A 24,813-nucleotide genomic window follows, 5' to 3' on the forward strand; every position below is an offset into this window, starting at 1 on the left:
CTTATAAAGAACTAATAGGGACATAGCCGAGGTCATCGCCAATCACCCTACTATAACCATAAAAAAAGCAACATAATTTTTATTATTATACAACACAATCAAATAACAATATAGAAATTCCTATTCCTAATATTCTTTTATATTTAATTTTTTGTATATTAATAGTATTCGCTTGTATTTCAAATTTGCAGACTTATTTGTTATGCCCTCATAAAAGTGGGGACCATCACTACTGTATAGAATTCTCTTATCAATAGTCATCAGAAGAAATGACCATCTGTCAGTGGTCGTTTCATTTTACCGAGAAACTATTTGCTTAAATTAATACGTAAAATTAATGATTTTTAATTTTTTGTCCCTCTTATTTATACTGTCTTAAGTACGGGATGATCGTTAGAAATAAATAAATTTTAATAGCAAATTAAGTGGAAATAAATGAAACAGTATAAGACTAAAAGTTTAATCCCTAAAGATCATTCCCAATTTTCGACATTATTACTGAGAAATTTGATTATAACAGTAAATTATTTTGAGGTAATTGTATTTTTAAAGTGAATCATTGAGGTCGTGGTTTATTTCGTCCAGGCATTTAATGAATTTCATTTCAGAACTTTTAAACAGAACTCTAAAACTATTAAAACAGTTCTTAGTTTTAAGTCTTAGTTAATTTTTCAGTATAATTTTCCATTTTATTCCAGGCGTTTGAAGTAATGTCAAACTGTTCCTCTTTTAGGAATATCCAAATTCTTGGATTTATTTTCAATTTTAGGCCAGACATTTAAAGTATTTCGATTATTTGTCCTAATCTTTCCGGGATTTTTTTTGAGGTCATTTTTAATTTATTTCAGGCATTTAAAGTCGTTGTAGGTTTTTTCCAGGCATTTAAAGTCATTTTTTATATTCTCCAGACTTTCTGAAGTCATTTTTAATTTGATTTAGGAATTCATAGTAATTTCTTGTATACCTAAAAAATTATTCCACGCATTTACACTCAATTTTAGTATGAATTTAATGGCTTTTGTGTTGATCATTTACACATTTTAAGTTCCTTTTTAATATTTGAAGCCATTTTTCAAATTTCTAAAGAATATTCCCAATTTTCGGCATTATTACTGAGAAATTTTAAAATAACAGTACATTATTTTGAGGTAATTGTGTTTTAAAAGTGAACCATTGAGGTCGTGGTTTATTTCGTCCAGGCATTTAATGAATTTCATTTCAGAACTTTGAAACTATTAAAACAGTTCTTAGATCTAAGTCATCACTAATGTTCCAGATGTCATTTTCCATTTTATTTCAGGCATTTAAAGTCGTTGTAGGTTTTTTCCAGACTTGTTATTTAAGCCATTTTTTTAGGGACAGTTTTTGGATATAGAGTTAAATGCTTGGAATATGCCATTTTAACTTGTTTTGCGGATGTTTAAACCCATTTCTTCCAAGCAGTTGTAAATATAATTTATTTCTTCCAAACATTTAAAGTCATTTTTTATACTTTCCAGACTTTTTTAAGTAATTTCTAATTTTAATTTAGGAATTCATAGTTCCAAGTTTTTATAGATACCTAAAATTATTCCACGCATTTACACTCAATTTTGTTATGAATTTAATGGCTTTTGTGTTGACAATTTAGACATTTTAAGTTCCTTTTTAGCATTTGAAGCCACTTGTCGTTGTAGCAACATTTTCAAGCTACTTTTAAATGTTATCTTATTTTCCAGACATTAAGATTCAATTTTTATTTTATTTAAAGCCATTTCTGAACTTTCCAGATTTTTTAATTTATCTTAAACTTATTTACTCGAGTATTTAAAGTGATCTTCTTAGTATTTAAAGACACTTCAATTTTTTCCTTGGGTTTTGGTCACCAATAGTAATTTTTTATATATTTCAGACATTTGTAGTTATTTCTTGAATTTCCCAAAAATCTAGGGAAATTTTTTTAATTTTTTACTTTTTTACATCTTTCATCTTCCAACTATTGATACCACGCGTACTTAATGCTGAACTCGAACTTTTGAGAAGAAAAGAGATAAGAAAAGTTAAGAAAGGTAGGAAATAGGACGTTGCCAAACATAAAGAGTTAAATAAAATTATAAATACCAAAACCATAGATGATCTGAGACATTAGAACACAAAACAGTTATTAAGAACAATAAAAATATGAAGGTGATGATGATCCCATAGAGATCGAAAGCAATTTATATATATTAGCTTTTTATTTTGACCTAAATTGACCTATTTTGACCTTTTCCACTTACAAGGGTTACCATAAGTCTAAAAAATATTGTTTTCCTATGCATGCCATTTGAAATAAAACCTGAGGATGAGATCTATTCAGAACAAATTTTACGGTATAGAGAGGACTTAAATCAGGGCTATGAGCCGGCTATTATAAATTTACGTTAAATAAAATCCCGGTATCGTAATAAGTTATAATAGTCGTTACATGACCAAGTCGTTATTAACCAGTCAATTTTTGTACTACTCATGGTAGCCCCTGTGAGGTATGTCCGAATATGAAAATTAACCCTGTAAAAATTATAACATTAAATTACTTACTTAGGAAATACCTACTAAAATTTTGATACAGAAAAGCTTGTAGGACTAACTAATTGATACTAATCTAATCCTCAAGAATCCTAGGGTATTTGCAGGAAAGAAATAATGTAACATTTTTATCGGGAGAATATTTTTCTTATTATTTTCATGTACAGTGAATACAGTGCCGCACAGAGATGAGAAAAAATCAAATGGAAATACAAATGCATACAAATATAAAAATAATATAAAATAAACATAAAAATTTAGAAAATTCAAAAGTTAAATTTTGTTCAGATGCTTTTTATCTGTAGGGCATATTGTCACAAAATGTAATAACTAAATTTCAAAAGTCAATTTAGAAAATTGCAAGTGAATGTATTTTTCTTTTTCTATTGGTATTGGTGAATCATATAAATTAGGGAGACTGTTTACTGGGCAAGCAGTATCAATAAGTTAATAAGTCTCTTTAGACCAACGACTGAAGTATAGTTCAGCAAAATTGTCTCAGTATCTAAGTATATAAAGAACATTGCCATCTGTGGTATATCTTAATGCACAAATTTGTCTAACTTGTAATTTTTGTAGGGTTTGGGCTTTTATCGTGCCTTCATATAAATGCTAACATAATCTGCAGGCACATTTATATTGTTATTTCGAATCGGTCTTTCTATATATTAAGTCCACTTGTAGGCCGCATTTTTCTAGAAAGTTTTGTTCAATATTTATATTTAAAGTTATTGCAAGAGAGTGTCCGCTAAATTACATAAAAGACATTTACAACATAATTCCAGTATTATTAGGGAATCCTCGCAATTAATATTAATTTTATGTTAAATTTAGCACCAATAAAGTAATTTTTATTGGAATAACAATGCAATATATTCATTTTATTCTATCAGTAATTGTAATTAAAACCCCAATTAAACCTAACAAAATCACCAGTAGAACCTGGGTAAATAACAATTTAGCGAAAACACAAAAACATTGTTTAACTGCATGAGCATGTACGCAGAATTGGCAGTTGGTTATACTTTTTATTACCAGTTTGGGTTGCCGTTTTTTATTATTTATGTTTAGTAGGAACACATTATTCTACATTTATTTCAATAATTGCGTTATTGTTTTTTTCCATTTTTGTTCAATTTTCAGCCCAGTTTTATTCATTTAAATGGGAACGATGGATTTTTTGTGTAAATTATGTTTATTTTATTTGTTCATGTCTGCTTATGACATACATGACACGTTTACTGATTATTTTATATTATATAATACATTTAATTTAATTTCAAACTCGTTTAGACAAAACAGACTGATCCTCCGGTAACTCATTACTCATTTCTTTGATTTCAAAACTTCTGTATAGAAAGTTATTTCTCTAATTATTATAGTTAGCCCAAGACAAATAATAACTGTAAGTAAGTTTACGACAAAGCTTAACCATAATTATCCTACGAGTGATTATAGAGTAATTATCCTATCCAGTACAGTCTCTATTCCAAATAGAAGCCGTTACAACGTTTAGATATGCAGATGTATGGAACATGGCACGCAGCAGTATTACTCCAAAAGTATTTTTCTACTTTAATTATTTAAAATTTAATTTACTCTAATTATTTTAAAAAAATGGCTATAAAGTAAACAGTTTGTTGTATTTCATTTTTATATAAATTTAGCCGTAAAAAAAATATGTACTCTAAACCTTGCAAAAATATATTTCGGTTTGTGGAATGCCAGTAATGCCAAAATGATTAATATTTATCTTAAAAATACGTAGATCTAATAATATTGAATTTGGTTATAATATAGGTAGTGTTCTTTTCGGTTTAAATATAATAATAATTCGTTAATTTTTTTTTAAGATTGACAGTAGTGTTACGTACATTCCCACTTTTATCTTTTTTAATATGAAATATTTTTTTTTTACTACCGTGCGTAAATTACTCACTTTATACACTTTCCAGGGCTTATAAAGTTTTACGCACTAGTGCCTAAAAAGAATTTTTAAAGTGCGTAGAAAGTAGTTTGACGGTTATTTGACATTCATTTTATAATTTGTAAAATTTTTTTTTACGTTTTCTTACGCAATAATACGTAAAGAGAGCTAGTAGAAAAAATGTTGTATGTTATACGTGTGTAAAATCTCCTTTTTTATGAATTTCCATGAATTAAAAAAATCACTTTAGATACGTGTTACATAAATAACTATTTTTTATAAAGAAATTAAAATAGAAAAAAAAAGTTAAGTAAGATTTACACTACCCTTATATTATACAGTGCATCCCAAAAGTTATGTCTAAATTCATTTAAAATTTAGGGGTGTGCTCGAAAAAAAAACGCTCGGACCCATGAAGTTTGTATATATAGGGCTGCTCAAAAATAAATTACGACCATCAACTTCATTATTTCAAATGAAAGCAACTTTTTTTTATTTCATCTTTGAATTTCGTGTGGAATTCTACGTATGTTTCATGCATCCTGTCATATACCTAAAGTCAATGCGTAGCTATAATAATCTTTGATAATACAGATTGTACCGAATTAAAAATGGCCAATATCCCTTGATTTTTAATGGAACTTTCTGTTTTTATAATTTTGTACGTCCTTCTCACCATAATATTATTGTTTATCAATTATTAGGCTAGAGTCAATCCTCTTTTATACAGGGAAAAAATCTTTAAAGAAGGTTCTTCTTTTGTACAAAACATTTACTAAAAATAATGAAAACCTATACATTTTCCTATTATATATACATATATAATCTATTTACGCAAATCCCGGAGGACCACCAAAAACAACCTTAGTTAGAAATTCAGAGATTGGAGGGACACAAAGTCAATGGTCTCAAATTATGTTTATTTTTAAAAACGATTACACTAACCTTAGTTAGACCTTACACAGACATTAACCTAAACGGGCACCTACTCCAGACACTCTTATTACTATTTTTACTTAAAAAAACTCTCAAGCCTAGCGCATGCTCATGAAGCACCCCCTTATACCCACTTACCCCCCGCCCACCCTAATAACCGAACAGAGTGTTACCTTGCTTCATAAAAGTGCCACCGATTTCAGGTCCAATCCCCGATCCACTTCTAAACTGGATCACCGAGCTGAGCAACGTGTCCGGGGATCAACGTTGGACGTTGCTTACCAATTTGAAGGCGGCGGCTGCTTACCAGTTTAGGGTGAGCGCGGTGAACAGCGTGGGCGAGGGAAGTCCCTCGGAGCCCAGCAATCAGGTCATGCTGCCGCAAGAAGGTAAGTGGGGTTTTTTTGTAGGGAAGTTTTTTTGAATTTCAAGGGGTGTGGGAGAAGGAAAAGTAATTGGATAAAGCAACAGTCTGGAAATACTGTGAAAAATTATATGTTTTGAATGTGGTATGGATCGAACGTTAAAATCTATATTTTTTGGCATTGCATCAAGATTGTAATTGTGCTTAAGAGTCATTCTATTGTAGCTTTTTGTTTATTGCAGAGCCTTGAGGATGGTGGTAATGTAATTCGAAAGGTTGGCCTAAAGCAATAATTGTTTTTTTTTCTCAATTTTTTTTACCAAAATACCTATTTATTGTATATGTTATCACCTCAAATCGCAAGTAAAAGTGAAATGCTAAATAAGAAAATATGAATTATATAAAGATTAATAAAATGATAATTTTCGTTTTTTAAGAACACAATTACCTGAGAAAATTAACATTTCAAGGTGATTGAAGAGTAAATTGCCGTAGAAACTGAATAAATAGACGTTTCCCCCATTTTTTGACATAAATCTCTTTTTGAGAGCTACAATTTGCAAACGATCGTAATGAAATGATGATCTTCATCTATTAGGATCATGACTAACTAAGAATATTATCATTTCAAGACGATTGAGGATGTAATTAAGTAGTAAATTACGGTAGAAACTGAAAAAATAGACTTTAACCATTCTTTTACATAAATCTCCCTTTGATAGCCACGAATCATAAACGATCGTAACGAAATGATAATCCTCGTCTATGAAGATCGTAATTACCTAAGTAAATTATCATTTCAAGACAATTGAGGATATGAGTGACGAGTAAATTACGGTAGAAACTCAAAAACTTGACTTTTTCCCATTTTTTGACATAAATCTCCTTCTGAGAGCCACGAATCATAGACGATCGTAACGAAATGGTTATCCTCGTTCGTGAAGAGTATAATTACTTAATAAAATTATTATTTGAAGACGATTGAGGATGTGAGTAAGGAGTAAATTGCGGTAGAAACTGAAAAAATTGACTTTTTACCCATTTTTGACGTAAATATCCTTCTGAGAGCCACGAATCGCAGACGATCGTAACGAAATGATGATCCTCGTCTGTAAAAATCATAAGTACTTAAGAAAGTTATCATTTCAAGAGAGTTAAGGATATGAGTGACGAGTAAATTACAGTAGAAACTCAAAAACTTGACTTTTTCCCCTTTTTATATCATAAATCTCCTTCTGAGAGCCACGAATCGGAGACGATCATAACGAAATGATGATCCTCGTCTGTAAAGATTATAATTACTTAAGAAAATTATCATTTTAAGGCGATTGAGGATGTGAGTAGGAGTAAATTGCGGTAGAAACTCAAAAACCTGACTTTTTCCCCCTTTTCTGTCATACGTCCCCTTCTGAGAGTCACGAATCATAGACGATCGTAACGAAATGATAATCCTAATTTGTAAAGATCATAATTACTTAAAGAAATTATCATTCCAAGGCGATTGAGAATGTAAGTGAGGAGTAACTTGCGGTACAAAGTCATAAAATTTACTGTTTACCCATTTTTGGACATGAATCTCTTTCTTAGTGCCACGAATCATAGATGATCGTAACGAAATAATAATCCTCGTCTGTGAAGATCATAATTACCAAAAAAAATCATTATTTCAAGGCAATTGAGGATATGAGTGACGAGTAAATTACGGTAGAAACTCAAAAACTTGACTTTTTCCCCTTTTTCTGTCATAAATCTCCTTCTGAGAGCCACGTATCGCAGACGATCGTAACGAAATGATAATCCTCGTCTGTGAAGATCATAATTACTTAAGAAAATTTTCATTTAATGGCGATTGAGGATGTGCGTGCGCCACGAAACGCAGATGATCGTAATGAAATGATGATCCTCTGAAATTGACTTTTTATTAATTTTTTGCATATATCAGGTCGCAATAAAATATTAATGCATTGTCATTTTTTAGGTAATAATCGACCATGATTGAAGTTTAAACTGTCATGTTTATGTCAAACAATTGTTTAAAGCCGTGCCTAAGTTAAAACAAAAAATACTGGAAGTGAATAAAAATTAACCTACCAAAGGGTCTTTTTAGATTAACAACGATTTAGATCAATCAAGCAATGTTAAAAAAAATTAATGCCACGTTGCCAACATGCCTAAAATTGTCAAGGTTTCAGCTACTTTCTTCATTATTTCTGACTATTCTCTTTTTAAAATTTTCTCCCACTCTATAGCACGTAAGGTCATAAAGTTTATAGAAGAAGATGAAGACTTTAGACATGGCAAATTTGGGCGTCGCATGTGGATTTGTTAAATTTATACACATTGTAATCCTCCATTATGATAGTCGAAACTGTAATTTTTATGTACAAAAATGAGTCATCTCCTGTCTGGAATAAACAAAAAATTGTGCAATTCTTTGACTGTCTTGACTTTTCCTTCTCCCTGAGTATGAATTGATCAAAGCATTTAGCGTAGCGATTGATATTATTCATCGCTTAATGCTATCTTGATTTTCCATTATATTATTATTAATATTACGGAAATAATAAAATAACCATAAAATATTTAAAAGAAAAAGAAAACTCGTTTTTATTTATTTTTTGTCATGCAGGCAGCTCATATACATATTTCTTTAAAGGTGGGATGTGCATACGTATTTTTGCATGAACGTTTACATATATATATTTTTTATTGTTATGTGCTGCATTCGTATATACCTATTTTACATAAAAACTCTCTGTTATGTACCGTTATTGTTCACGTTCAATATCATGCTTAAACCTTATTTACTTTGCATTTTAAATTACATATTGTGCACTTAAATTAGTTTAAAATATGAATGTTCGTTCAGTGAAGCTTTTACCACGTAAATTAATGCAAAAAACTAAATTTTAATGATTTATAGCGCCCTCTGGACCTCCGGTGGGTTTCGTCGGATCCGCCAGGAGTTCTTCGGAAATCATCACACAATGGCAACCTCCTCTGGAAGAACACAGGAACGGACTCATCCTGGGTTATATCATTCGTTATAAGTTGCATGGGTACCACGATAGTCCTTGGACCTACAGGAATATTACAAATGAGGTGAGGTTATATCTGCAACATAGGAAAGTAAATTTCATTGATACTGTCAAAGGCTTTAGAAAAATCTAATTGTCTTAAAAACTAATGTGACGATTTTATTGGTTTTAGTTTCATAAGAAAGCCAATGAATTTCTTTACCAAGAGGGTTCTTACAAGTTTCTTTGTAAATGCAATCGTTTTGGAGTTATTGAGTAATTTTTTAATTGAATTTAAAAAATCGTGATTCTATCAAAGGCTTTATAAAAATCTAATTATCTTTAAAATTTATGTAGGAGGAACTATTTTATTAATTTTAAGTTTTATACGAAAGCTGATTAATTTCTTAACCACAAAGTCCTTTCCTAAGTAACCAAATGATTCGTTTTAAGGCTCAAAGGAACTACCTAATAACGGACCTAATAACATGGAAAGACTACATAGTCCAAATAGCCGCATACAACAACAAAGGAGTGGGGGTGTACACAGACGGGGCCAAAATAAAGACAAAAGAGGGCGTACCCGAGGCACCACCTATAATCCAAAAAGTGGAACCGTTGAACTCTACTGCCGTGCAAATCTGGTGGATACCACCTGATCCTCAGAAGATAAATGGGATTAATCAAGGTACTTAATCAATTATTGCCTCTTTAAGTGCAACGGACTCCTAAAAACCACTTATACCGGTTTTAGGTTATAAAATACAAGCGTGGAAGTGGCATCCATCGCGTGGAAACGTCGAGGCGAGCATGATGACTGTCCATCCGAACCTTTTGGATCCATATGCGGAACAGACGGCCACGATGACACACCTGGAAAAGTTCACCGAGTACAATATTACAGTCCTCTGTTTTACAGATCCGGGAGATGGCGAAATGAGCGATTTCGTTTATGTCAAAACTAAGGAGGATGGTTAGTACCATAGAATTGAGGGGGTCAGAAGCCAAGGGGTCCAAGTGACAAATTAAGAGTTTTGAGAATGTTTGATTTAAAGTTTTAGGTCATTAAAAAATATTCGGTGATATGTTATATTTTTGTTTTTATTTAATATTGTAATTTTAATGTTTCGAAATGCATTTCATAAATTCTAGACATAATTTTTTGGTTTATGTAAGGCTTTTTTGCGAGTTAAAACTCATAGGCCAGTCACTTAAACCCCTTTGCCTTAAAAATAAAATACATAACAATTTACCAAAATAAAGAAATGTTTATTCTAATGGAGAAATTAACATGAACTCAATATAAACAAAAACATATTAATCATTCAAAAATTCAACAAATAAAGATTCAAAATTTCTGTAAGTGTCTGTATCCTCTTCTTGGGTGACATTAATTTGTTGTTGTTGAAGCTTTGAGCTTTTCCCTTCATATAACAGATCCTTGTAAAATTTATGATGGACAGGCGGAACAAAAGGTAGTAGCTGCAAGAGATTCTGATACCTGACCAGTTTGATTTTTGGTGGGGTAACATGCAAATTTGGCAATGCTACAATGGTTGGCTGATTTCTTGGGCGTCCAGTAGTATTTTTTTGTTTTTGTTTTGTTTTATTATATTAAATGCGATTTCTTGGTTGTAGACTTGTTTATAAAACATCTTGTAAGGTTCGGATTTTTCAAAATGCAACCATTGCATCTTACTAAGGCCTACAATGTTTGGTTTCATATAGCTATCCATTGGAGTTACATTGACTTAAAGTCCTGAGGCTGCATATTAACCACAATAAATTTGCGACTAGCGCCGCCCACAAAATGGATCCAATCATCAGGAGTAAATATGTTTGTAAGCTTCCTTTTTGATTTTTCTATAAGGACAAAAAAACTTTTTCTCAACGAGTAGTTAAGAATGTGCCGATTATTATACAATCATTTCAGTGCACAAAAGCTTTTTCTTGTTATATTCTGAACGTGCGTCCTAAATCTGAGATCTTCGTTGGTAGTTGAGCCAAGATTTTTGCGCTGGATACAAATTTTAATGTAGTATCATTTATTTTTAATTTTAAGTTGTTCTTAATAGAGATTTTCTTTTAATTTTGCTGCCAATACATAATAGCAGCATAGCATAATTCTTTAATTACCTAAAGATCAGCGTTTATTTTATCGGCCATTTCTTGCGATTTATTATAATCAAAAGAGACATAGATTTGTGTGTCATCCGCGTATGCTTGTGTTTTACAGTATTTAGGTGCGAGAATTATATCAATGGTGTAAATAATAAATAGAAGGGGTGACAATATGTGTGTATGATTTAGTTTTATGTAAACATATCCTTGGTTATAAGTCTATGGTTAGTACTGAGTTGGGTAACTTATGCCGATAAAGCAAGCCTACAAACTTTTTTAAGTAATCCACGGTGTCAGCCATAACATGACGTTGCTAATTTTTTTTTAGTACCCGATGAGGTGTCCAACCTGCAATTCGACGACATAAGCGACAGAGCCGTGAAGGTCCTGTGGCAACCCCCGAAAAAAACCAACGGCATCCTGATCGGCTACCAAATCCAGTACCAAATAAAAGACATGCCGGACACCATAAAAGTGCGAAACCTATCGGCGGACACCCTAAGCGAAATGATCACGGAACTGCAAGCGACCACCCATTACAAGTTCGAGGTGACCGCGTGGACTGCGGTAGGTCCGGGCCCCCCTAAAGTGGCGATAATCCAATCCGGAGTGGAACCGGTACTACCCAGTCCACCGTCCAAGCTGGCCCTGTCCAACATCGAAGCGTTTTCGGTGGTACTTCAGTTCACGCCGGGTTTCGATGGGAATTCCTCGATCACCAAATGGACGGTTCAGGCGCAAACCGCTCGGAACGCCACCTGGTTCACCGTGTCGGAAATAGTTGATCCCGATGCCACTACGATTACCGTAACCGGTTTGGTGCCTTTTACCATGTACAAGTTGCGTCTGATCGCGAATAACGTGGTGGGGTCCAGTCAGCCCTCGGAGGCGACCAAGGAGTTCCAGACGATCCAGGCGCCTCCCGCGCATCCCCCTAAGAATGTTACCGTTAGGGCGATGAGCGCTACTGAGTTAAGGGTCAGATGGATTGTAAGTATTTAATATTATTCATCGTTTGCGGCAAGAAAGCAATATGGACAATAGTTTGACAATAATTAATTCTCTCTTGACATGGTTTCAAATAACTTGGTGATAACTTGACTTCTAGTTCTCAAATCGGCTTAATACTTTTTAATGTTTCTTTTGAATGTGGTTATAGATCGTTAAAAAAAACCATCATCTTTTTTATTTAAGTTTTTGAAAATCATGTCCAAGTGGAGAAACAGGTACATTGGATTGTAATATCCTAGATATTGGATATCTTAAGTACCAGTTCTACGTATTGAAGGAGAAAAATAATAAACGTGGGGAATCTTTCAGTTGGTTTATTCAAGTCTTGAACAACTTTGGTCTTAAACATTTTTCTGTACCTCGCTTACTTTCGGCGCAATTTGGGTGCATACAGTAAAATGGCGCAGCCGATACATCTATAACCACTCTACTTGAAATTCATGTTATTTAATATCAATTAACGAGTACGAAATCTAAGAATGGCTAATAGCAAAAGATGCCCTAGATATTTAGCAATAACTTATTAAATACTTAGCAATTTGTTGTTATTAATCTATAAAATATTGATTACAGGGTTATAGCTCCACGTCTAGTGTTTAGATCAACAAGATTTTTGCTTTAACAAATTCTTTGGAATATTTTTCAGCTTTCATTGAAAAAATTATGAAAATCCATGCATTAAAAGCTTTTTTATTTAAGTTATTGAAAGCCATGTCCAAAAGAGGAAACAGTTCAACGTGAAAAAGTCATAAGTCTACTTCTAGTGATGGGATGGACTTCACTTTTATGTTAAAAGTTTCTTTGGAAAATTCTTCAGCTTTTATTGAAAGAATCATGAAAATCTATGCATTTAAAGCATGCTTATTTAAGTTTTTAAAAATCATATCCCAGGGGAAATAATAGTTTCAGGTAACTTAACTAAGTCATTAGTCAAAATCTACAAAAATCACTCATCTGACCCAGATTATATTTTTATTTCACTGATTGCAAATCTTCCCAAAGCACTACACAAATTATTGAAGTACTATAATTATATCTCGTCCACAAACTCAATTACTAACTTATGGAGACATTTAATCCTAAGTCCTATTGTAAAACCCGCGAAACCACATCACCTAGTTGTCGTTTTGTTTCATATAACTTGTCCATTTCATATATTATTAGGATTTTCTTTTCTTGGGTAATAAGAGGTCATATACGAAACTTACATATACCAAAATCACTCTTTTCAAGTTTTCCTCAAGGATCTATACTTGGTCCAACTTATACTGTTTGTAGCTATTAGTTATTTATAATAGCTACAAACAGTATAAGGTTTTCTATTCCTTCAGCTATAAATTGCAGAACATTCGTTGATGATATAGTAATCTATCACTCTTCATTAGATAACCAAATATTTTAAAGAACGTTGGAAAAAGCACAGGTAATATCACATCTTGGGCACATAAAAACGGATTCACTATACCACCAAATAAATCTAATGTGCACTGCTAACATAGACCAAATAAATATATTAACAAACTCAAAATTGGGGAAGTATTGCAATAGCTTCTTAAAAATATACGTTACAATTAGACATATTTAGATATAAATGAAATAAATCCAATACAAAATCTATGCCTTAGATTGTGTACTGGATGTAACTTTTCCAATTATTCTTAAACTGTATAACAGGAATCACATCACTACTTTTAAAATATTCAACTAAACTGTGGTACCAACCAAATCATCCATTGTATAAAAAGTGTTTTCAACCACAAATACCAGAACATTCATACACTCGAAGCAACCAAATTATTGCAACAAATATAATACTGTTGAAATCACTTAAACTGTATGATATAAAACTCCCTGAAGTAAGCCATTACCAACCTAGAGACACATTAATTAACTAAATTTAATAAATAATCTAATCTTGCAGCATTATTAAGAATAATTAATAATTTTCACAGACAAATCAAAGACAAATTCACATACTAGCTCAGCCCTTTCAATTTCAATACATTCTTAATTATTTAGCTCATTGCATACTCTTAGAAAGTATAGTTGTGAATACATTCATAAATATTCAGAATGACACAATCAAATGAAATAGAGATGGTAAAAATATTAGTTTTAATTAGATCCCCAGTCATATAAATAAAATCATAGATATAAATATTTACATTACTACTGAGATCTATTATTATACCACAAATAAATAATAAAATACAAAACTCAAACTAGATTTGGACAAAACCGACAATATTTCTTGATATAGTCCAAATACGACCATTGCTTACTCAGTAGACGTAAATTTAAATAGAAAAGACCAAACAATAATTTTTAAAATTCTGATAGGACACACCAAAACCACATATGAATTGAAGAAAAAAAATCAACCAACATATACCTTTTTTGCAGCCACTATAACTTACCATAAAACATATTTTTGCACATTGCCATAGACTGTGTGTGTGTAAATGAGTCATAATTCCACTTCTGGTGCTCAGATCGACTTGATTTTAATTTTTAAAAGTTTCTTTAGAACGTCCTTTACCTTTTATTAAAAGAATCATTAGAAAATCCATGGATTTACATTTATTTATCGAAGTTTTAAAAATTCATTAGCTAAGGAAAATATGTTGTCATTCTTGTCGCAAACAAACCATACGATTTCTCCAGAGTTTATTTTCGTTAATTTTCCCTTTTTAGCCACTACAACAGATCGAATGGTTCGGTAACCCGAGGGGCTACAATATAAGTTACACCGAAGTGAGGACGGGTTACACCTTTAGCGCCATGATTGAAGATCACACGGCTAATTCACACGTGATAATCGGCCTAGAGGAGTTCGCGTTGTATGGGATTAGGATGCAGGCTTGTAATGATGTGGGCTGCTCTAGTACCGGACCGAAAGCGTTAGAACGAACTAGAGAATCAGGTAAAATTTATTCAGAATTCAATTTTTAATAAAACTCAAATAAAATTATAACATAAACATAATTCTGTAAAAAATTATGCAACACTTATGCCGAAAATGAAAGTTTTGTGCAATGAATGGGGAAACTTTTCACAATTTTGGGGAGATGGGGAACCATGGAAAACTTTTCTGAGTGACAGTTTAGGGTCATAAAATTGTTGATCCACCACGATTTTTCAAAATTTGAAACACTTGCAGGTTTTTTACGCACTACCTGGAAAAATAAGTAGCAGTTAGTAGAAGTTGAAAATGTGTTTTATACTTTTTTAATCGCAAATAAAATTTTTTCGGACAAAAAATCAATAATATTCGACTTTTCAGACAAAAGTATTTTTAATGATTTCTCACATCTGTCCCGGGCATTTATCATGTTTCTCACTGGAACAATAGTATTTTCTTTTTATTTCATGACCTTATAATGCCTTATTACATCATTAAAACCCTTGTAATAGAACATCATCTTAGAGGAGTCGTTGTTGAACAAACAGAATCTTTTATCTCTTGTTTTTCAGTGAATACCTCAGCTTCTAGGATTTAAAAATATATGAATTTTGAATTTCGGTATTTTTTTAGCCTGTTTTTGCTAAATTTAAAGAAATCGTTTAAATCCTTGCACTATGAGACGATATATTGAATTTTTCTTATAGCAGTGCCTCTAGCAGACAGAATCTTGAATCTCTTGTATCACTAAATTTCTCAACTTTTAGGGCTCATGTTTACGCGATTTTTAAATTTCTAGATTCTTCAAAGCCTTTTTCGGATAAATTAAACCATCAAAATCCTGGCAATAGAGGATGAAATATTGTATTTTTCCTTCCATGAGTACCTGTAATAAACAGAATCTTTTAACTCTTGTATATCAGTGAACACCTGAACTTTAAGAGCTCAAATTCAATGGACTTTTAAATTTCTAGATCCAATAAAACCTCTTTTAGTTAAATTTAAAGAAATAGTTAAAATCCTTTTACTATAAAATGAGATATTGATTTTTTTCCTTATTGAAGTGCCTGTAATAAACAGAATTTTTAATCTCTTGTATATCAGTGAATATTGTAACGTCTAGGGCCCAGATTTATATGGTTTTTAAATGTTTATACTCTTTGAAGGCTTTTTTGGCTTTATTTAAAGAAAACATTAAAATCCTTATACTGTAAGATGAGATATTGAGTTTTTTCTTACAGTAGTGCCTGTAGTAATAATAATGTTTCTAATTTTAGTCTGTCTAATCTTTAAAGCTATCTAGTGTTTTTATTAAGTTAACCTACATTTCATGAACTGCTTCATATTGAAATGTAGAAATATTAACTGCATAAACCATAAGCATTAATACCTAAAATAACTTTTAGGGTTCAGATGTATGTGATTTCTAAATGTTTAGATCCAATAAAGCCTCTTTTAGCTAAATTTAAAGAAATCTTTACAATATAAGTTGAATTTTTCCTTACAGGAGTGCCTGTAATAAACAAAATCTTTAATCTCTTATACATCAGTGGACACCTTAACTTTTAGAGCTTAAATTCATGTAGAAACTGTCTAGATCCAATATATAAAATAATCCAATATTTCAAACCCAACCAGATTAACCACCCATGTCCGTTTTAGTCTGGTTATAATTACTAGTATATACGCTAATATTACTTATTGATAGCATAGAAAAATAAATTCATTTTAATATAACTTTTTGCAAATTTAATCTGAACCTATTCTTTTTGTCCTATATTTTCTTATTGGAATATCATCTAGTAACACAATTAAGTAACACTTCCCAATGATTTGAAGCAATGCAACATACTTACAATATTTCAGTAGTAGAACTCAATATTTAGAGTTTTTTTCAATTACATACACTTGTAAATAACTTAATCTTCACTACTATTTAACGATTTAATTTATTAATTTAAATATTTTGGATTTGAAGATTTTTATATAGGTAGTGATCTCCTTATTTTAGCTCTTGTTTTTCAGATTTTTTTGGTCATATGGTTGTTTTAGGTTAAATAAAGTTTTTATACATCCTATTATCTAGATATTTTTGTATTTTGTTCTGTGGATAACAATTCAGAAAATACAGCAAACACCTTGCCTTATTATATAATATAATTTATGGAATTTTATTTAAGGATTATCCCAAACTGGTCTTTGGACGTGATGTCTATTCCTTGGTCTCAGTTTATTCCCTATTTTAATAGTAAAATGATTGTAAATTGGAATTTGTAAAGCTAAAAATCTTATACATTTCAAAATAAACGTTTTGTTTAACATTGAATAAAAACAGAAAAATTCGCTTGCTTTTAAACCAAATTAAACTTTTTTCCAAAAAACTTACTTCAATTTATATTTTTTTGTTAGTACCATCCTTCGGTCCACTAAACGTGATGGCGAACGCCACCTCCTCGACAACGATAGTGGTAAAATGGGGCGACGTACCAAAGGAGCACCAAAACGGACTCATAGAAGGCTTTAAAGTTTACTACGCCACAGACTCCAAAGTATCCCAATATAAAGTGATCGCGAACAATGCCACTTTTACCACAACCCTTACCGAATTACGGAAGTTTGTTGTGTATCATATACAGGTAATTGACACTCGTTTTTTTTTTGTAATTGCCTATGTTATATTGCTTAATAGGTTCTAGCATATACAAGATTAGGAGACGGCCAGCCAAGTACCCCGGCAGTCAGCGTAAGAACTTTCGATGACGTTCCAGGAGCACCATCAAACGTCTCTTTTCCGGATGTATCGTTCACGTCAGCCAGGATCATTTGGGATGTTCCGGAGGAACCAAACGGGGAAATATTAGCTTACAAGGTCACTTACCACATTAACAATGTGAACACGAACAATAAGTATTCGAAGGAGTTTCCTCCGTCTGATAGGACTTTTAGGTATATAAGAGATTTGTGAACGTTTCTATATAAACTTTGATGTGTTTTTCTTTAAGGTTCACTCAACTGGAAGCAGAGAAATATTACATGTTTTCCATTACGGCCCAGACTAGACTCGGATGGGGTAAAACCGCTCACGCGTTAGTTTTCACCACGAATAATCGGGAAATTCCTCAACCGCCATCCGTGCCTCAAATTAGCAGATCGCAGATACAAAGTAGGGCGATTACTTTTAGTTGGACCCCCGGTAGGGACGGGTTTGCACCATTAAGGTAAATTTTGAGCAAGTTTGCATTATACAGCGTATCCCGGGACTAATTAGGAGGCATTATCTGTTTGAAGCCTATTTTAACTAAATTGAGAAAAGTGATTAAAATTCATACGGTAGAAGATGAAATATTGGATTTTTCTTTCCAGGAGTGCCTGTAATAAACAGAATCTTTTTTCTCTTATATGTTACTGAATATCTCAACTTCTAGGCCTCGGAATCATGTGATTTTTTAGTTTTTGGGTTCTCTAAAGCCTTTTTTAACTAAATTTAGAATAATTATTAAAATCCTTGCAGTAGAAGATAAAATATTGGATTTTCTTTTTCAGGAATACCTATAATAAATAAAATATTTTATCTCTTATATACCTTAATTTTATGATGAATATCTCAAGTACTAGGCCTCAGAATCAAGTGATTTTTGATTCTTAGCATTCTATAAGGCCCATTTTAACTAAATTTCAGGAAATCATTAAAAACCTTGCAAAAGGGGCTGAAATATTGGATTTTCTTTTTCAGGAGTGCCTGTAATAAACAAAATCTCCTATTTCTTGTACATCAGCGAATACCTCAGCTTCCAGAGCCACATGTGATTTTATGCTAATTGAGTTGGATCTGGGGTCAAATAAAACTCAGGGTTTGGATTTTAATACTGCCGACGTTTCGGCCAGATTAGGCCATCTTTAGGGCGATAAAGAGTGAAAACCTTTTGTACAGTCTAACTAATAATTAAGTCATTAGTAGTTATTATTAGTCAATTATAAGGAGTATTTATAATTAAGTCATTAGTTGGTTCTACTTCTTTTTAGACTGAAGCAAAAAGACCATTGCATATTATAAGCATTTTTGAGGTTTACTGCGCTTTTTATGACTGTAAAGTATAATGTTTTTGGACAAAAGTATTATCTCCCTGAGGATGGCTTAAAATAGGCCGAAACATCGGCAGTATTAAAATCAAAAACCTGAGTTTTATTTGACCCCAGATCCAATCAAGTTTTTTAGCCAAATGTCGATACATCATTAAAATTCTTGCAGTAGAACATGAAATATTGGATTTTTCCCTCCAGGAGTGCCTGTAATAAACAAAATCTTTGATGCTTGTATATTAGTAAATGCCTCAACTTCCAGGTTACAGAATCATGTGGTTTTTGATTCTTGGGATTCTCTAAAGCCTTTTGAGGAAAATTTAAAGAAATCATTAAAATCCTTGCAGGAAAAGATGAAATATTGGATTTTTCGTTCCTAGAATGCCTGTAATAATGAACATTTTTTATCTCTGAGAATAGAATCAGTGAATACCTCAACTTTTAGGTCACAGAATCATGTGATTTTTAATTCTTGGGATTCTTTAAAGCTTCTTTCAGCTAAATTTTAAGGAATCATTAAAAACCTTGCAATAGAAGATGAAATATTGAATTTTTCCTTCCAGGAGTGCCTGGAATAAACAATTATTACCCTTGTATATCCTGATGATTATCTTATATACCTCTAGGGTAACTATCTGAAACAAATGTTCTGGTTTTTTATTTATTTATTAACAAACGGGAACGCCCACTTGAAAATTTTACATAAACAGTTTAAATGCTTGTAGAAAATTCTTTTAAATACAAAATTCACATAGTAACAAATTTGATAATCTAACTCACATCCTGCTTCAACACATGCATAACATTGGTTTTAAATTTACTGCATAAGCATCCGAATGAATCAAGAGATAAATGTCTCTGGACACAATGGACTGTGCATTCTCTATTTTTTTCTATCTTAAATATTCAATTTCTGCTCAATAGATGAGCTGACACACTAAGATCCACCTGCTCCAACCAAGGTGCCAATTAAACTATTAATTATCTTATTGTCTTTAAGATAAACAGACATCATTAATTTTACTTGTCTAGGATAAAGACTGTAACATATCTGGAATTGATGTTAATTGCCAAATCTAAAATTCGAAAAGATTATTAATTAACTTGTTCTAAGTTATTAATGTGTACAGTATAGAGTGGAGACCCAACCACAGATCTATTGAGATATTACCAAGGAGCAGTAAAAAAAATATTAAAGATGAAAGTGAATAATCACGCGTTTACCTTAGATTAAAACACAGAGTTTTCATTGCATGATAATGAATAATGATCCTGAAAAGTGATTTTATTGTCAAACTAGATTCTCAGATCCTTTAGCAGAGATAACATTTTCAAGTTCTCACTATTTATAGAATAGACTCTGTTAATCCTGCGTTTATTTATAAAAAAAACTAAGAGGAGGTTTTCTACACCAATGAAAGAAATTATCCAAGCTTTCATCCAAGATTTAGAAATAATATCCCTGTATATGGTCATCTGCAAACTTAAGATACTTGCAAGATGTAATTTACTGCTCCATGTCATTAACAAACAAGTTGAAAAGGTGCACAGTGTGATTCATTAATCATAGTCGATACTACCTTCATTTAATTTTTTTCCGTCCGTCTCTAGGTACTACACCGTCCAAAAAGCGGAAAGCAACGGGCCGTGGCAATCATTACCAGAAAGGGTAGACCCCCAACTTACCTCTTACACCGTAACAGACCTTAAACCCTTCACGACTTACCGCTTCCGGATACAAGCGACCAACGATATCGGGCCGAGTAGGTTCAGCCCCGAGTCGGTCGAAGTAAGAACTTACCCTGCAGGTAAGTACTGAACTAAATATTCACTCACACCAATAACTTATAACGCCATTTTTAGCTCCTAGCAAGGCAGTACAAGGTTTAAAAGCGGTCCCAATAACTACGACTAGCGTGGAAGTCTTCTGGATACCGATTGAGGAGCAATCCTGGAGTGGCGACAGTAAAACCGGCGGGTACAGGGTCGTTTTTCAGCCCACTGACTTTATTAGTGCCTTACAGGACACCCCCAAGGAAGAAGTTATGGGCATTAACGTAAGCCTCTTATAATAATAGTAATAATGACTTTATTGAAAATTTGAACTAAAGCTTACAAAAGGTGAAGTTACGTTGAGTTGAACTTCCTATCTTGATCACAGAGTGATTGACAACGTTTTTTAATTACTGATGAACACAATTTAATAAATAAATAGTGATACAATAAATAAACAATCTTAGCTAAAACATAAATTGATTCTATTATATAAAGCCGATAACTGGTAACTGAATTATCTTTCAAATAGAGCAGTTTTATGTAGGCGAGGGATATTTACACTTATGTCACAGGGTTATATCATACATTTATGCCGTAAGTCTAAATTATGTGTACCGTACCTAAATAACTAATTTTTTTAGTAGAGATAGCTCGGCGATTTGTGGGTGGGTTTAATTCCCTTGTGACGGAAGATCTGGTTATTTGATTCTGATATGCTAAAACTCCTGGAAGTTTTTAATATGTTATATTTTGCACTATTGATTTCCAATGTTTGGTGGTCGGATGGAGAAACACCCTGTATATTTGCATTTTTAACAAACAGTATCAAATAATTTAATTCATTAAAGACACACAAGGTGTTGTAAAAAGATCCATCCATCAATTAGTTAATGGGATCTTCCTTGGTCAAAACTAAAATGCACTAAAAAATGCACCCTTCGTGTATTCTTCTTTGCAAAAATTATCTTTGAACCACAAGAAAAAATATATAAAAATCTTTGGCCTTCACATAAATGTGGATGAAAATGCTTCTTAATTTTTAATCGAAGTTCTTTTAAAAATACAATTAACCAAAGTACAGGTCAAAAAAAAAAGATTATTTTGTAACAGATTACTCACTTGCTAGAGATATATTAAATAAATGGATTAAGATATATTTAATTAATGATTAATAGAGACTATTAAATAAATGTATAGATATATGAAGGGTACAGGTTAAAAAGGGGGAATGTCAAAAATCATTGATTTTTAGGAAATCAATTTTTAATTTTAAAACCCAATAACTTATTATTTTATTACTTTCTATTGAATGTATTAATGGATCTAGTTTGTTGTATCTATTTAGGATTGGAATTGAGAAAATATTAATGAAATTCCATTTAAACAAATTTTTAGACCAAAAAAGAAGAAGAAAGTACAGATTGCAACGAACAAGAAGGGGGAATGTCACATATTATCACTGTAGTTTTGTGGTATCCTCAGTTTTTATACACAAATAATTCTAAAGCAAAACAGCAAAGGTTAATTCGAATTTCTCATTTAATTGGAAAAGATACAGTAAAAATTCAAACACTTTTTTTTGCGCTTCTTACACATGAAGCTTTTGGAAAGGAAGCCTTGTCTTTGACATTTCTGGTATGTTTTAATGTAGAGAAATATTTTCTAGCGGCTGGATTGCGACAGAATTTCATTAAGCACTGCAGGTCATTGTACTTGGCTAGTGTTATAGGCAGTAGTCCTGCAAATAGATAAAACATCCTTAACATTGGAAAATTATATTATGTGTATAGTTAGGTACCTTTGTATAATTGGCCTGGTAATTCGAACAAATTGTTTGGTAAATTATTGATAAATTTTTTCTTCAATCAAAACAGCCGATTCCCACATACCATTCCATGTTGATCGATGGTAGACAAGCCTGGGATGATCTTTAACGACTTTCAATTCACGTATGGGCATGATCTTCATTGGACACTTATTTTTGTAAAGTGTAGAAAAATGTGTAGTCCAGCATTTAAAAAAATCGAAAGTGATTTCCCTAACATCAAAAGGATTTGGTTTAACTCGTGCAGCTCTGAAAACTTCAGCCCATTCATTTGGAAGTTCCACACGCGACTTTTGCTGAACTAGTCCAAAATCCTTGTCGCATTCCATAAATGAATGTCCTCTAATGGGAAAACTGATCTTGATTTCATCAAACCTTTTTTGCACATGCACTAAGTGATGGAGGTAACGGATAACTGTGTAATTCTTATTCTGTCCCCCACATGAGTCGCAAAATATATCGAGGACTCGAACACTACTAGGAAAGTTGTAAACAAAATGATGCAACATCGAACATACATCGTCAGAGCCTTTTCGACCGTTTGTTTCAGGATAAGTATAGAAAATACTTTGACTAGTCAACAAAACATGAATATTAAAAGAGAATACAGCTAACTGTCTCTTATAATAAATATCATTTGTGCTGATGTTGGGCACTGGCAGATTTTTAGCAAAATCCATGCATATTGCTTCTTTGTTCTCATTTACCCGACTAGATAATTTTGCAGCCTTTTTTCTTGAATAAAACACTTCAGCTTTATGCTTGTGAAGTAGATTTTTCTGTTGGAGGGTAGTGATTTTGTCATCTAGTTGTTTTTTTCTATGGCATTTTCTGACACATTCTTCATTTTGGCTTCTAGGGACCTAATATTTGCCAAGTATTCGTCACAGATACTACACGTATCCGACCTTGGATAACCAAATGAAATGTAGAAGTATCGTGAGAAAATAGATCTATATGTTTCATATGACACACAATATTTTTGATCTGTAACGGTATTTTTGTACATATTGTACATTTTTCTGATATTTAAATCTTTGGGCAGGTAGGTTTTTGAAGAAAGAATCCTTTAGGCTGTAATAGCTTTGTCGTCCTTTGAAAGAACTAATATGATTGACTACTAGATCTTTAGCTTCCTGTTTCGGCTTCAGAGGCCTATTTAAGTGTTTTCCTCGTTTATCAATTGGGGCGCTACCAATCATTTTTAAAGATTTCTGGAAAATTTCAAGCTTTTTTTTGGTTATACCATGTAAGGAAAGAAAAGCCTTAAAACAAACTGGTACTTTTGTTGTCTCACCGTCTAAAGAGATTCTAACACGATAAGCAAATGAACTCTCATGTAATCTTGCGACCTCTTCTGCGTTACGTGGATGTCGCTTTTGTACAGGACAGACACTAATAAGTCCACACAAATAGATGTTTTGCTCATCCACGGATTTTAATAAATTAAACTCACTTATTATCTTTTGTCTTGCACTAAGTGGAACTTTATCAAAATACTTGAGACGTTTACATTGGCAGTCGCTTCCTGTCACGTGGCTTTGTAGGTTAATTTTTTTAGAAACATCGGTTAGTCTTCCGTAACTTTTTCTGTTTTTTCCTGGAACTGGCATAACAATAAAGTCTTCACTGTCACTGACACTTGGATTCATTTTATACTGTTTATTAGCACTACAATATTAAAATACGACTTGTCACTTATATTTCCACAAGTTTGACGAACAATAAATAAACACCAGAACCGGTAAACACAATCAGAAAATAAAAGTAACTGCAGTCAAGAGAGCCTTCTGACAGTTCCTGAATAACGTGCATTTGTGACGTTCCCCCTTCTTAGCATGCGGCGCGCGGACTCTCCTCCTTTTTAGCCAGTACAGCTTAATTTAAATTGTCGATATCTGGCGACTCTTCCCTTTTTTCGCCTGTATAATGTTACTAGGTGATACTTCTGTCTATTAAAAGTTGAACGGACTGAACAGCTCAAAATGAGCAAAAAGTGACATTCCCCCTTTTTAGCCTGTACCCTTCATATATTATATAGATTTATAGATATATTATTAAATGAATTTTAGTTAATATATTTATTAAATCCGCTATAACGTAAAAAAACCATGTTAAAATTTCTATAAAAACAGCAAAAATGTTTGCAGCTTTTCATATAAAAATACTGATGTAATCAATACTTAGAAAAATCCTTAGAATAATACATTTTGACAAAAAAAAGTTATACGTTTTCTTATCTGATGTTAATATAATATAACCACTTTGAAACAAAGCGTTTTAACAACACTTTGATAAAACTTTGAA

General features: G+C 32.2%; 1 protein-coding gene across 5 annotated transcripts in view; it reads left to right on the plus strand.

The window, feature by feature from the left end:
- The window catches only part of LOC126746477 (protein sidekick), a 255,169-nt gene that overhangs the window by 218,224 nt on the left and 12,132 nt on the right, over positions 1–24,813 (plus strand). For 3 of the 5 annotated variants that reach the window (XM_050454758.1, XM_050454757.1, XM_050454760.1), the window contains exons 14-24: positions 5,599–5,799; positions 8,698–8,876; positions 9,245–9,479; positions 9,546–9,764; positions 11,241–11,902; positions 14,618–14,846; positions 17,235–17,461; positions 17,515–17,771; positions 17,828–18,043; positions 20,517–20,713; positions 20,769–20,962. In XM_050454758.1, coding sequence (XP_050310715.1) covers positions 5,599–5,799; positions 8,698–8,876; positions 9,245–9,479; positions 9,546–9,764; positions 11,241–11,902; positions 14,618–14,846; positions 17,235–17,461; positions 17,515–17,771; positions 17,828–18,043; positions 20,517–20,713; positions 20,769–20,962 — 2,816 coding nt within the window. The remainder of the gene's footprint in view (positions 1–5,598; positions 5,800–8,697; positions 8,877–9,244; positions 9,480–9,545; positions 9,765–11,240; positions 11,903–14,617; positions 14,847–17,234; positions 17,462–17,514; positions 17,772–17,827; positions 18,044–20,516; positions 20,714–20,768; positions 20,963–24,813) is intronic. The other 2 variants (XM_050454759.1, XM_050454761.1) reach the window with 1 other exon arrangement.

This window comes from Anthonomus grandis, chromosome 17 (genome assembly GCF_022605725.1).
Source record: "Anthonomus grandis grandis chromosome 17, icAntGran1.3, whole genome shotgun sequence".
In the NCBI taxonomy this organism is placed as follows: Eukaryota; Metazoa; Arthropoda; class Insecta; order Coleoptera; family Curculionidae; genus Anthonomus; species Anthonomus grandis.